This window comes from Erpetoichthys calabaricus, chromosome 7, assembly GCF_900747795.2.
Source record: "Erpetoichthys calabaricus chromosome 7, fErpCal1.3, whole genome shotgun sequence".
NCBI classification, from domain to species: domain Eukaryota; kingdom Metazoa; phylum Chordata; class Cladistia; order Polypteriformes; family Polypteridae; genus Erpetoichthys; species Erpetoichthys calabaricus.
This window is the reverse complement of record NC_041400.2, coordinates 190058940-190073602: the sequence shown is the minus strand read 5'-3', so window position 1 is coordinate 190073602 and position 14663 is coordinate 190058940. Positions and strand designations below refer to the sequence as shown.

The 14663-nt window shown below is 42.4% G+C and overlaps 1 protein-coding gene across 1 annotated transcript in view; it reads left to right on the top strand.

The window, feature by feature from the left end:
• cntln (centlein, centrosomal protein) overlaps positions 1–14663 on the top strand; it is a 515615-nt gene that overhangs the window by 338137 nt on the left and 162815 nt on the right. The window contains exon 14 of the mRNA XM_028805853.2: positions 7040–7140. Within this exon, the coding sequence (XP_028661686.1) occupies positions 7040–7140 (101 nt within the window). The remainder of the gene's footprint in view (positions 1–7039; positions 7141–14663) is intronic.

Genomic DNA, 14663 nt, shown 5'->3' with positions numbered 1-14663 from the left:
TAGCATCCTGTCTGTCAGTTCAACCTTTGGTAGGCTCACATGCATGACAATATATACATATATAGTCTAATATTTATTTATTTTTCATAATTACATACTTTACATGTTCTACAACTCTGCAATAGCCTGTGTGTTTTTCTACACTGTGATGTGCTGGTCTGGTCACCATCATTTCAAGAGAGGCCCACTGAATCATCAAGCTGGTTAAGAAGGCAGGTTCAGTAATGGGATGTCCCCTGGTCTAGCTGGAGGTAGTGGTGGAGGAGAGGATTAAGAACAATGCTGCCCATCCTCTCTCTGACACACCAACACCCAACAAATTATTCATACATACCAATGACAATACGCCTTTATCTTTTTATTCAAGTCAGAAGTTTTGTCTCTCTTTTTAGTTTTCCTTTTTTCTTAGTCGTTTTGATGTGCATTTGTCTGGTTCAGCTGCTGTTTGTGTTTCAATATTATTACACTTGTTGTAAAAACCCTTTTGTTTAAAGTTTAAAGTAGTTTCAGACATTAGAAAGTTGTGTGACTTGAGAGTATTATAATGAGACATTGGAGACCATTCCACTTTCAGTTTAGACCTCTAGCACTTAGACATACTTATTTATTTATAACAATTAGAACTGCACTCTGATGTTTGTTCTTGAAAATGAGCTTTCCTACATTTAGAACAATGGATAATGACTTTAATGGGGCCATTGAGCACTCCATGTGACTGTCTTGTGACAATAACAGTTTTTACTTTTGTCCTTCTCGTTCCCGAGTAGATGGTAAAAATCCTTGTTAATCTGAAGGATGCACAGAAATTCCTCTGAGGATTATTCCCTCTTTCTGTCTTTCGACATTTTTAAAATGTACCGTCTTTTTCCCTCTGCAGTAATACTGATCTTTGTCAGGGAGTCCTTTTTAAATGAACCTTGTATTTTGTCACGGTAGGGTCCTAGGGTGACCCTGTTTTCCCTTTCAGACTCTTTAGTACCTCAACTTGAACCAAATTTCCCAAACCTCATCTGTCTTTCCTGTATGTTTACTCTTAAAAGGCCTGGTCACGGTCAGGATTGACCGCTATCGTCTAAGTTCAACACTTCCTGCTTTCTTTTACATCTGTAACCCCAAGCGTTTAGACAGAATGGCAGGAGAGAAAGTTGCACATTTATTCCTGGGTAACCCTTTAGTTTAGGTACTGGGAAAATGCTTACTCGATTACTCATTTACTCTTATGTAACAAGACCTTAACAAGCACTTCTTGACACTTACAAAGAACCAGGAAAGTGTTTATTCATCTCTGCAATGTGACCTACTAACAAAACTTCACTTTGGAGTGATCTGAGGTGGCTTAACTGAGATGCATTTCTTAGATATTACATGTTTAGTATACGACCTGTGAATTTTACATACCGTGTTTCCCCGGGTCTTATATGAATTTTTGCTCCAAAAGATGCACTAGGGCTTATTTTCAGTGGATATCTTATATTTATTCATGTACAACAATATACATTTATCCAAATACAGTCCTGTCATCTTCTTCTGGAGTATCATCATAACTCTCCACATTCAAACCCTGAATTCCAGCCTGAATTTCTTGCTACTCCAGCCACTTTTAGGATCCTAAAGGATTGCATATTCCCCAAAGTAATGACACAATATATTCTAAAAGTCTCACTTACCGTCTTCTGTGCCGTCTTTTTTTTTTCCACCTTCACAATACCATAAGAATGTACGCCGGCGTATTTGAGCCACAGAGAAAAAAAAAATAAAGACATAATGAAAAGGTCTACTTTGTGATTAAAGTGGAAATTTCGGCTTTAACCTCGAAATGTCCACTTTAATCTCGTAGTTTACTTAATCATTAAAGCAGACCGTCGTAAACATCATCTTAAAAACTGACACAGCTGTTTAATCGCTACGCACATCTGGGGCTTCCTCCTGACCTGACAGCAACAGCAAGCAGCATCGCCACACAGAACACATTACATTTATGATATTCCAGCTCTCTGCACATTTAGAATTCTTAGATTTATACTTGATATCACTTTCATGATGAAAAGCATTAAAATATGTATGTTACATTTTACAGATAAATCGTCAACATTGTTTAAATAATGAATACTGTTAATAGTTACACATATGGGGTGGCATGGTGGCAGAGTGGTAGCGCTGCTGTCTTGCAGGGAGTCACGTCCCTTGTGATAAGTGCTACGAAGACCAATAGAAGCCTTTGCTGAAATTGCGTAATGTAACAGTAAATGAATAATAAATAAATTTTTGTAATACTTAAACTAAAGTGTTACCTTTTCATGTATTATAGGTAATATGATAATGTGAAATCTAAGCAGAGTACAAAAGTGAGTGTTGACAGAACAATATTAGGACAACCTGGATAAATAGGCTATCAGGTGGCTCTCTGTCTTAGTATGCTGATAGATTTCTGGCTTGACGTGGTGCCGCATGGCTCTTGGGTATAATGGCCTGTATGAATGGAGCAGCTGTATGAAGGTCTTCTGTATGAATTGTCCTTGACAAGCCTGCTGGACTAGAGGGGGATCTGTTCATGATTCAGCTCTTCAGCACTACTCGGCCCCCATTTCAGCCCAGTCCAGCTGGCGGCCTGCTCATATCCTTTTATCTCAGTCACCTCTTGTACTCCCCCCCCCCCCCCAGGCTTGCTTTGGAATTTCAGCTACTTACTATCTGCATGCAGATGTTTGATCTGACCTATTAGGGTCATAAATATACCAGAGCAACAACTGGCTTATTTGGCTTCCCTGCATTTTAAAATTAGATATTGTTAGACTTTAATTTCACTGCCTGGTTAAACATTTTAAAATTAGATATTGTTTGACCAGATATATGATGTAAACGTCTGACAATCATGAGTGAATTCTGCCAATAACTGGGTGGGAAAGATTAGATGGCTCACTGAGTGTCACATTTCTACACCAATCCAACGCCTCATTAAGGTGGCGCTCAAACAAGGGGCAGGGATTTTGAAATGCAAAGGTGCTCTTCTGGTCTAACAGACTGCAAGCTTCTCTTTAAGATGTTGAAACGTCTCCTAAAAACCCTTATTAGACATGTAAATGTGCATGGCATGTACAGAGAGCATATTGCATGTTACCTGATGCAAAGGAAAAACTTTTCTGTAGCATTAGATTATACATTGGCATTCAATGGCACCAATGGGCAAATGGTAAACATGAATGACATGTTGTTGTAGGTGCCTTGTGTTCTCTCTGTTGTTCAGCATTGCGATGATAGTATAGGTGTCAATGTAAGCTTGAAAGAATTGTCAGCAATATTTGCACAAATATGAAGTGCAATACAGTAATCCCTCGCTATATCGCGCTTCGCCCTTCGCGGCTTCACTCCATCGCGGATTTTATATATAAGCATATTTAAATATATATCGCGGATTTTTCGCTGCTTCGCGGGTTTTTGAGGACAATGGGTCTTTTAATTTCTGGTACATGCTTCCTCAGTTGGTTTGCCCAGTTGATTTCATACAAGGGATGCTATTGGCAGATGGCTGAGAAGCTACCCAGCTTACTTTTCTCTGTCTCTTGCGCTGACTATCTGTGATCCTGACGTAGGGGGTGTGAGCAGGGGGGCTGTTTGCACACCTAGACGATACGGACGCTCGTCTAAAAATGCTGAAAGATTATCTTCACTTTGCTACCTTCTGTGTGCAGCTTTTAAGTATGCTGCACGGTGCTTCGCATACTTAAAAGCTCAAAGGGCACGTATAGATTTTTTAATCTGTCTCTCTCTATCTCTCTCTAACTCTCTCTCTCTCTCTCTGCTCCTGACGGAGGGGGTGTGAGCTGCCGCCTTCAACAGCTTTGTGCCGCGGTGCTTCGCATACTTACAAGCCAAACAGCCCTATTGATTTATTTGCTCCTTTGAAGAGGAAGATATGTTTGCATTCTTTTAATTGTGAGACTGAACTGTCATCTCTGTCTTGTCATGGAGCACAGTTTAAACTTTTGAAAAAGAGACAAATGTTTGTTTGCAGTGTTTGAATAACGTTCCTGTCTCTCTACAACCTCCTGTGTTTCTGCGCAAATCTGTGACCCAAGCATGACAATATAAAAATAACCATATAAACATATGGTTTCTACTTCGCGGATTTTCTTATTTCGCGGGTGGCTCTGGAACGCAACCCCCGCGATGGAGGAGGGATTACTGTATAAGCATTTGAAGTAAATGGTGTGTCACATCCCATCAAGGGACAGCCTTTAAGAGAGTGGATAACGAAGAACCGCAGGAGGTGCAGATTTCAGTATTCCAAACACCCACATTTATAAATCTGCCTAACAACACCAGTAAAGCACGAATAATACAACACGGCATCCACCCTCTGACTGCACATCCAAATAAATAACTAAAGAAATTTAACATTGGAACTACAAACACGCCATGAGAAAATAGCCGCAGCCTTTTAACACATTGTATTTACATACACTACAATGCTTAGTATCACAGGAGGCTGGGGGACAGACCCAGCCGGGATGCCTGGAAGGACCGGGAGGTGGCGTTTACGTCCCCCGAGCCACGAGGGGGCAACTGCCCTGGATCTTGAGAGGACCACGAGAGAGGAGCAAGGAGGCTCAAGCCCAGTGGGGCCCGTGGTCACCGCCAGGGGGTGCCCCAAGCCTCAGAGAGCCTCGGAAACCTTCACTTCCGCCACACCTGGGAAGATGGAGGAAGATCCATCCAGGGACGCGCGGAGTGCTTCCAGGTGCAAGAGCAGAACTTCCGCCACACCAGGAAGTGCTGCCGGAAGAGCATCATCGAGCACCTGGAGCACGTCCGGGTGAACATTAAAGGGGCCGCCTTCCTACAGTCTGGGAGCTAGAGTCGGGAGTGGGAGCAGGACGAAGCTCCCGTGGAGAAAGGAAAGGCGGTCCAAGGACATTGGAGAAAAGGCCCGTGTTAGAGGTGGTTAGTGCTGGGAGCACAGTGTGCTGTGTTGTGCAAGACTTGTGTTAGTAAAACGTGTGCTTTTTATAAAGATGGTGTCTCAGTCTGGTGGTGTCCGGGCGTTTCTCACATCATCTAAACTATACTTGCTGTTGTTATGTCATAAAGTGATGCAATAGTTAAAATGACAGAAGGATACTGGAGCAGACAGAGGCACTCCTCAAATGTGTGGAGCCCAGTAGTTGTGGTGGTCTACGTGTGTGTTTCTGTCTCTACTGTCTCAGCACTCATTGCAACATGCAAATTTATTATTAAACTTAAGTTGGCTTGTGCTGCTGAAGTCATGAATGGATTAGAGCAATTGTAGCTTTTTATTTTCTCTCAGCATCAAGTCTTCTATTCACCTTTCTTTTGCTCTCTCCCTGAAACCCCATCAACAGTTTAAAATGTGCAGACTGGAGGAATTGAGAGTTGCGGTTGTTTTAGGAAGAAGCCCAGCGTGGAGAGCTTTTGCAGTGGGGATTTTTGCCGCAATTCACTATGCACTTTTTAATGGGTTTTGTCCCTGCCTTGTGTTCTCGTTTGAGAAATAAACAATATGAACCCTTCATATTAACAAGTATTTTTACCGTCATTTCAGTATGTCACACTGCACAGACATAATTCTCGTGTGAGAATCACGTCTAGCTCCCGTGAGACTACATATTCCCAGTCCTGCTTTACCCAATTCATTTAGAGTTATTTTTTTGGCTGACACCTTTATCCAAGGTGACTTACAACATGTGAGACACAGTTTGTGACATATAGGTAGTGCCACCGAGGCCCAAACCCTGGATACTACCAATGCAAAGACTGTCACGGGTTCAATCAAAAGTATTTTATTTTGCCAATACCTCACTAAGGTTTCCACTGAAATGCTCCTTCCTTCCTTCCTTCCTTCCTTCCTTCCTTCCTTCCTTCCTTCCTTCCTTCCTTCCTTCCTTCTCTTTTCTCCATCTGTCTCCCTCCAGTGAGTATTGCTTTCCTTTCTTTTGACTCAGACTCCAATGGAAGAGGCTAGATGGCTTCCTTTTATGTCAGACCCGGGAGCCTGATGGTAGCATTCTCAGGTCAGGCAGAAAACCCAAAAAGTAGGGGTTGTGAATCTCTACAGCACCCACTGGTGGCACCACTGGAGTCCAGCTGGGCTGACTTTTGGCACTACACCGCCCATCATGCCCTGCAGGGTTCCACATGGTTACCGTGGCCTTGGGTAAAAATATACAAAATTAGGAGCGTTCCCACACTGCTCCTTACTCTTGTCCTGCCATCCAGGTAAGGGTCTCATAGTCATTCCAGGATGCCGGGATTCTGGGATGCCAAATAATCCTGCCTGGTACTTACAAATTGGTTCCATTTCTATTGTTTTTCCAATTGGATCAAAAGCAGGTCAAGTGACTTGCTCAGGGTCCCACAATGTCATGTAGTGGGATTTAAGCCCATACCCTCAGGGGTTGAAATCAAAAACCTTAACCAGAATGCCACTCTGCCTGCAATTCAGGGTCATAGGAGGTCAGAGCTTTTTGTGACAACATAAAGTGCAGTAAAGAAACCAGCACTGGACTTGGAGCCAGTCCTTCAAAAATCCCATTAACACCCACACAGACTTACTGTATATTCACATGTGGATAAATTGAATCACCAATGAGAAAACACATCTTTGGGATGTGAAAGAAAAGCCATCCGCCTGACATACAGAGAATGTGCAAACTGGATACAAGTAGCAAGTGGGCTTGAGATTCAAAGTAAGGGGGTCGACCCATGAGGCAGTAGACCTACTGTGCTTCTCAGCAAGAAACAAAAGGCACCCACCATGGTGTTTCTCATTCCTTCACTTTTGTTGTTTTACTTTGTCTGCGTGGTCTTCATGGTGAAACACTTAAAGATGACTGCCATGTCCAATACATTACTGTTTCTTTTCATTCTGTAACTGGATTGATCTCATTTTTTTTTTTATTAATTTTTCAACTAAAAAAGTCACCTTGAAGGTTTTTGAGTTCAATTTGGAGAGAACTAGTCAGGTGCCAACCACTTTGTTTTGCTAAAATGTTAATGATTACATTGTTGTGTTTTCTTTTAGAACAAACCTAGAAGACATGCTGGACCAGATTAAAGTGCAAACAGCTACTGACAAAGCCACGATTCATGAACTCAGACTGTGCTTGCAGCAAGAGAAAGAAGGTAAAAAAACATTGTGACCAGTAGGGGGCGTTGCGGAACTCCTAACACAATTGCACAGACACAACTCCCGGGTGCAAACACACATAGAAAATACCTTAAAAAGGCTTCAACATAGGCACAATAATTTAATACAATTCTTCTCTCTTTCTCCATACCTACCTGATTCATTCTTCATATGCGACTCCAACTCACCTGGATGAGGTCAAGCAGCACCTTTTACCTTGGACCCGGGAGTACTTCCGGTGCTAGGGCATAACCCGATGAAAACACATCTGGTGTCAAACGGAAGGCCCATAAAGCAGGGTTGATTACTCCCCGCAGCCAATGGGGCTGACCCACAGGACTACGGGTCCCAGCATGCCCTGTGGGTGTGCGTGTGGGAATACTGACTCAAAGATGCTGCTCTCTAGTGTGTCGGGGGAGCCGGCAGTCCTGACAGATTTTCTTCCCCTGTCCTTCCATCACACTGACCTGCTGGCCAGGTATTGTTCTTAGGTCCAACCCTGCCAGGACGCCAGCATGCCCACTTCTCTAAAGTCTGTCTACCGCACTGTTTGCTCACTTATTCCAGGTGTCTGTGGTTCTCTGTGTAAAGAAAATCTTCCTAATGATTGTGTGAAATTTACTCTTAACAAGTTTCAAGTGTCACAGTCTGAATCCACTGGACTAATTCCTTTAATAATTTTAAACGCCTAACTCGTTTCACCTCTTAATCTTCTTTTTCTTAAACTGTAAAGGCTCAGCTCTTTTGATATTTCTTTATAATTCATCCTCTGTATCTCTAGAATCAGCCTAGACACTCTTCCCTGGACTTTTTCTAGTGCTGTTATGTCCTTTTTGTAGCATGGAGACCCAAACTGCACACAGGACTTCAGATGAGGCCTCACCTGTGTGTTACAAAGCTTGAGCAGAACCTCCATGGACTTGTACTGCACACATCAAGGCGCTATATAACCTGACATTCTGTTTGCCGCCTTACTGGCTTTTGAGCACTGCCTGGCAGTTGATATCGTCCACTATGACTCCTAAATCCTTTCTCATAAGGTCTACTCTCGATTTTCACATCTCCCATTGTACATTCAAATGTAACATTTTTACTTCCTACGTGTAATACTTTACGTTTGCTGACATTAAATTTCATCTGCTAAAACTTTGCCCAAGCCTGTGTGCTGTCCAAGACCTTCTGTAATGATTTAATACAGGGGTGCCCAACTCCGTTCCTGGAGGGCCGCAGTGGCTGCAGGTTTTCATTCTAGCCCTTTTCTTAATTAGTGACCTGTTTTTGCTGCTAATTAACTTCTTTTGAATTAAGTTTAATTGACTTGGTTTTTAAGAAATGTTTCCCTGAATTTCTTCGTCGTTTCTCTGAATTGCTTCATTTCTTTCCTTAAATGGCACCAACGTAGAAGTGATATGTGAAGTGAGTGAGCCAACAGAAGGCCAGCTAAGTCAGAGCCTGAAACTCCAACCAATTTCACTCCAACCAGCTGCTTAATGAGGCGCTGAGTCTTGTCGTTAATTAAAACCGTTCTTTAATTCCATGGCTTGTTGCCGCTCTCATTGTGCAATAGCAGACATTTCCAAAATTAAGGATCTTCTCTTTTCTAAGAGCAGATCAGCATTCCTGAGACCTTCACCTTTCTTTATTTTCAGATATTGTATGATGGTCACAGTTTGCTGGGCCTGTTTTGGCTCATTTTGTGTCTTGTTATTGTTCAGCTGCTAATTAAGGAAAAAGAAACAATTAAGGGGTCTGAGTCTCCAAGAGCAAGTCAAAGAAAATGAATTCAAAAGAAGTCAATTAGCAACCAAAACCAGTCACTCATTAAGAAAAGGGTTAGAATGAAAACCTGCGGCCCTCCAGGACTGGAGTTGGGCACCCCTGATTTAATAGATTCCAAATGAGCTGGTAATCCATCTATCGTGATATCACCTGCAAACTTTACCAGCTTGCTCTTTATATTCCTATCTAAATCATTTATATATATTAAAAATAGCAGAAGTCCCAGCACTGACCCCTGCTGGTCACCACTCTTAACATCGACCAATTCTAATGAGGTTTCTTACACCATCACCCTTTGCTTCGTGTGTCTGAGCTGATTCTGTACCCATCTACACACCACACCCTAAATTCCCACTTCTTTTAGTTTGATGCCCACCCTCTCATGTGGCGCCTTATCAGATGCTATCTGAAAGTCAAGATAAATAATATCATCCATTCCACTTTGAACAATTCCTCCTCATTAGTTCCTGTTACCGCTGGGAGGTTATCTACTTCCTCACAAAAATGTAACTCATGCGTTATTACAGAATGTTTTTAGAAGTAATTTTCCTGGGTGGGAGGAAGTAGCTAAACTGTTATCAATAAATCGAGTAGGATTGTCACAGTGGGATTGGGGGAGGCCATCCAGGATCAGCCACGATCAACCTGCAGTGCTGCTGCGGTGAATCAAGCCTGATCATCAGAGCTGAGTGGTGGTCGTTTTGTCAGCACGGTGAATCAGGCACAATTGTTGGAGCACAGCTGGTCACAGCCCACAGGTTGGGTAAAGCTGCATCAGATGACGTAGGCGACAATGTTTATGAAAGTTAAAGGGTGTGCTCTCTGGACACCAAAAGGTACCTTTAACGTAACTCAAGTGGTGATCGCTCCAGAAAGTCCATGTTATGTACACCAAGGGACAGCACTTTTTGTAACTAAAGGGGCGCATACTCTGAACAACTAGGGGGACTCCCGACTCACCGACCTGAAACTCCTCCCCCCAAACTTGAAGTACAATAATACTGACTTCTGCATGCTACAAACAACAAGGAGAACAAACCCCAGGGCTCCATACAGTGTTTGGTTCCCCACAGGATGCTCCATGTACTGGACTGGACTGGACTGGAAAATGGCAAATATCATCCCATTATATAAAAAGGGTGACAGGGCAGATCCAAGCAACTATAGGCCAGTTAGCTTAACATGCATCACAGGAAAATTAATGGAAGGAGTTATTAGGAACAGTCAGCATGGGGTCAGAAGAGGGAGGTCGTGTTTTACTGACAGGCTGGAATTCTATGAGGAAGCAACAAAAGGATACGACCAGAGTGGAGCAGATGAGATTATTGATCTTGACTTTCAGAAAGCATTTGATAAGGTGCCACATGATAGGGTGGGCATCAAACTAAAAGAAGTGGGAGTTCAGGGTGTTGTTTTTAGATGGGTGCAAACTTGGTTCAGACACAGGAAGCAGAGGGTGATGGTGCGAGTAACCTCATCAGAATTGAGTGATGTTAAGAGTGGTGTTCCATAGGGGTCAGTGCTGGGGCCGCTGCTATTTTTAATATATTTAAATGATTTAGATAGGAATATAAGTAACAAGCTGGTTAAGTTTGCAGATGATACCAAGATAGGTGGATTAGCAGATAATTTGGAATCTGTTATATCATCACAGAAGGACTTGGATAGCACACAGGCTTGGGCAGATTTGTGGCAGATGAAATATAATGTCAGTAAATGTAAAGTATTACACATAGGAAGTAAAAATGTTAGGTTTGAATACACAATGGGCGATCGGAAAATCGAGAGTACACCTTATGAGAAGGATTTAGGAGTCGTAGTGGACTCTCTAAGCTATCGACTTCCCGACAGTGTTCAGAAGCCATTAAGTAGGCTAAAAGAATGTCAGGTTATATAGCGCCTTGATGTATGGAGTACAAGTCACAGGAGGTTCTGCTCAACCTTTATAACACACTGGTGAGGCCTCATCTGGAGTCCTGGGTGCAGTTTTGGTCTCCAGGCTACAGTAGCAGCACTAGAGAAGGTCTAGAGAAGAGCGACTGGGCTGATTCCAGGGCTACAGGAGATGTTATGAGGAAAGATTAAAAGAGCTGAGCCTTTACAGTTTAAGAAAAAGAAGATTAAGAGGTGACCTGATTGAAGTGTTTAAAATTATGAAGTGAATTAGTCCAGTGGATCGCGACTGTTATTTTAAAATGAGTTCATCAAGAACACGGGGACACAGTTGGAAACTTGTTAAGGGTAAATTTCGCACAAACATTAGGAAGTTTTTCTTTACACAAAGAACGATAGACCCTTGGAATAAGCTACCAAGTAGTGTGGTAGACAGTAAGATGTTGGGAACTTTCAAAACTCAACTTGATATTTTTTTGGAAAAAATAAGTGGACAGGACTGGTGAGCTTTGTTGGGCTGAATGGCCTGTTCTCGTCTAGAGTGTTCTAATGTTCTAATGTAATGTAATAAACTAAATAGAGTGAGAACATTGAGGTTTTAAATCGCTGAGGCAGTCCTTGCATGTGAGGAATAAATAGTAATAATAATAAGAATTCATTACATTTATATAGCGCTTTTCTCAGTACTCAAAGCGCTATCCACACAGGGAGGAACTGGGAAGCGAACCCACAATCTTCCACAGTCTCCTTACTGCAAAGCAGCAGCACTACCACTGCGCCACCTGTGAGCAACTAAGTTTTAAATATGATGGTTCTAATAGACCTGCCATTGCTGTGTCCCAAATGTGATGGTGCCTTGAAAATCCCTTAAATGAAAGTCTGCAATGTGCACTTTAATCACAATGTCTGAGTGGTTTGATTTGCAATTTTAAACTGTGGAGCAGAGGGGCAAATCAAGAAAAAAATGTGTCTTTGTCCCCGACATTATGGAGGGCACTATAAGTATGCAAACAAATGTCAAAATCAAGCTCTTACTTCTGTAGCAAACATAAGCAAAACTGCTTAGCCTCTTCTATCATTAGATTGTTTGAAAAGAGGAAAGTGAACACGCTTAAATGGCAAAGTCTCAAAGTTTTTTTGTCTCGATGAGTACAAGCCCCCTGGAGAAATGGAGCACACGTAGGATGAACACACAAACACCACTCGAGACACTGCAACCCTTAACTTAAAGTCAATCTCAAGACGCTTGTGTCAGAACGCTCGCCGCTCATGTAATTCATATAATTGGGAAGGAATCAGAGGTCTGCTTGGTGTGTCTTATGAGAAAAATAATCCATTTATCTCTTTTTTTTTCTGAAATGTAACAAGAGAACTGCCTATTTATTTGCAAATTAAAATAAAAATGCATGCACCCTCAATCAAAGCAGATGGACAGTAATCATCCCCTTTACTTCTTTTTTCTAAATGTACATTTATTTGATAAGTGCATGATGTGGAATTGAACGTGACATTACATCTAGACAAAAGAGCAAGCTAATGTGCTATAACAAACTTGTTAGCCATTGTTTGTGTAGCACTACCCTGCTGAGAATTTCCCAGTTCTGTGCCCCCTTCTGTACTCTGCTTGAAAAAGGTTAGCTGACCTGGGATGTTAGGATATAAATCTTTTACATCTTAAGCTTATTCAACAAATTGGCAGCTGGTTGCCACATAAAACTTTAATGAAATTTGGATCCATTGGATGTTTTTTTTTTTTTAAACAAGTAACAAATTTACTGCTTTTAAATGTGAAACGCAATGTGGTTTCTTCTATCGTCTATAGCAGAGTGGAGAGTTTAATTGAAATTAAGCACTTTAGTAGTCTGAATTTGATTGGTCGCTGCCTTTATTCACTTTTTCCTTTGTCTTTGTATTTTCATTTCTAAGTTTCCATAAACAACACAACACGTCTGATTTTATTTGCAGGGTATGCTGATTTTTTTTTTCCCCACCTGTGGGAAGATGCACTGCAGTATCTGAACTCTGACTACATTGTCTTATCACTTTTTCATGAGCTAACAAAAAAAATATTATTTATATACAGTGCTTAAAGATAAGGAAAAATATAACTGGTAGTGAGGTCTCATTATTTTTGTTTTTTTTTTGTAGTTGTGAACCATACATATATAGAGTCGGTCAACATGCTGCCGATTGAATTTAACAATTTACACCTGAACTTGATTTAAAATTGAATGTAAGGTTGTGTCTGTACGATAAGATCAATGCATAGTAGTCTCCCACAGACCCCTGACGGTAATATAATACCAAAAACAGAACATCACACAGTAAATGCACATCAGACAACATTCAGAAAATATGTGGATGACAGTAGCCCAAGGACCTCTGGGTAAAAACGGGACAAGTGACTGTGCAGCACAGCAAAAGTGTTTAATAATTGTGTCTCTCAGTGTGAGTTTCACACCGTACGGTGGGGGAAATAAGCATTTAGTATGTCGACATTTAAACATACCGTTTAACCAATGCAGCTCTACACTGTGATGTCCTGGGTGCCCACAGCCTTTGGCATCATCTGTCTTCCAGGACATTGATAGTCATGAACCAAGATGGACAAGGATTATAAGGACCCAAAGAACAGGCCATGGTGCAAAAGTACAAAGTGCGCTTTATTCAAAACCATCAAAAGTCAAACGTGATCATAATCAAACTGCAGTCTTCAACAAATAATCCTGAGTGTGCCGCTAGCAGAGGAGCTAAACTGCTTCTTTTCTCGCTTTGAATCATCACACCAGCGGCACTCACTTGCTCCAGCCCTGCTCCCACCCTCACCGTGTTCCTGCACCACTCCACTCACTGTAAAGGGGCAACTTTCCCTAGCCCAGGCAGTCATTCCGTCCTGCCTAAAATCAGCCACACTCATACCAGTGCTGAAGAAGTCTCCCATCACCAGCCTAAATGATTATCGCCCTGTGGCCCTCACTCCGGTAATCATGAAGTGCTTTGAGAGACTGGTTCTCCAGCACATCAAGGACTATCTCACCCAAGACTTTGATCCCTACCAATTCGCATATCACGCGAACAAATCCACAGAAGACACCATCACCTTAGCTCTCCACTCTGTGCTGAGCCATCTGGAGCAGCAGCAGAGCTACGTCTGGATGTTCTTTGTGGATTACAGCTCAGCTTTTAATACAATCATTCCTGACATTCTCATCACTAAACTGGTCACTCTTGGCCTCTCCCCACTCACATGTGTCTGGATAAAAGACTTTCTTAACAACCGGCTCCAGACTGTGAGACTCTGCCTCCGCCACTCCTCCATTCGCACACTCAGCACCGGTACCCCACAAGGCTGTGTGCTGAGCCCCCTCCTGTACTCTCTCTACACCCACGACTGCAGTCCGGCCCACAACAACAACCTCATCATCAAGTTTGCTGACGACACCACAGTGGTCGGACTTATCTCAAAGGGAGACGAGGCAGCTTACAGAGAGGAGGTCCTGAAGTTGGCAGCCTGGTGTTCAAAAAACAATCTGGTTCTGAACACCAGGAAAACCAAGGAGATCATTGTCGACTTCAGGAGGCACAGCACCGACTTAGCCCCCCTTTACATCAACGGGGAGTGTGTGGAGAGGGTCCATAACTTCCAGTTTCTCTGCGTCCTTATCTCCACTGACATCTCCTGGACAGACAACATCACAACAGTCATCAAGAAGGCTCAGCAGTGGTTACACTTCCTGGGGGTCCTCAGAAAGCACAACCTGGACTCCAACCTGCTACTGACCTTCTACCGCTTGTCCATGGAGAGCCTGCTGACTTACTGTATCACAGTATGGTACAGCAGCTGCAC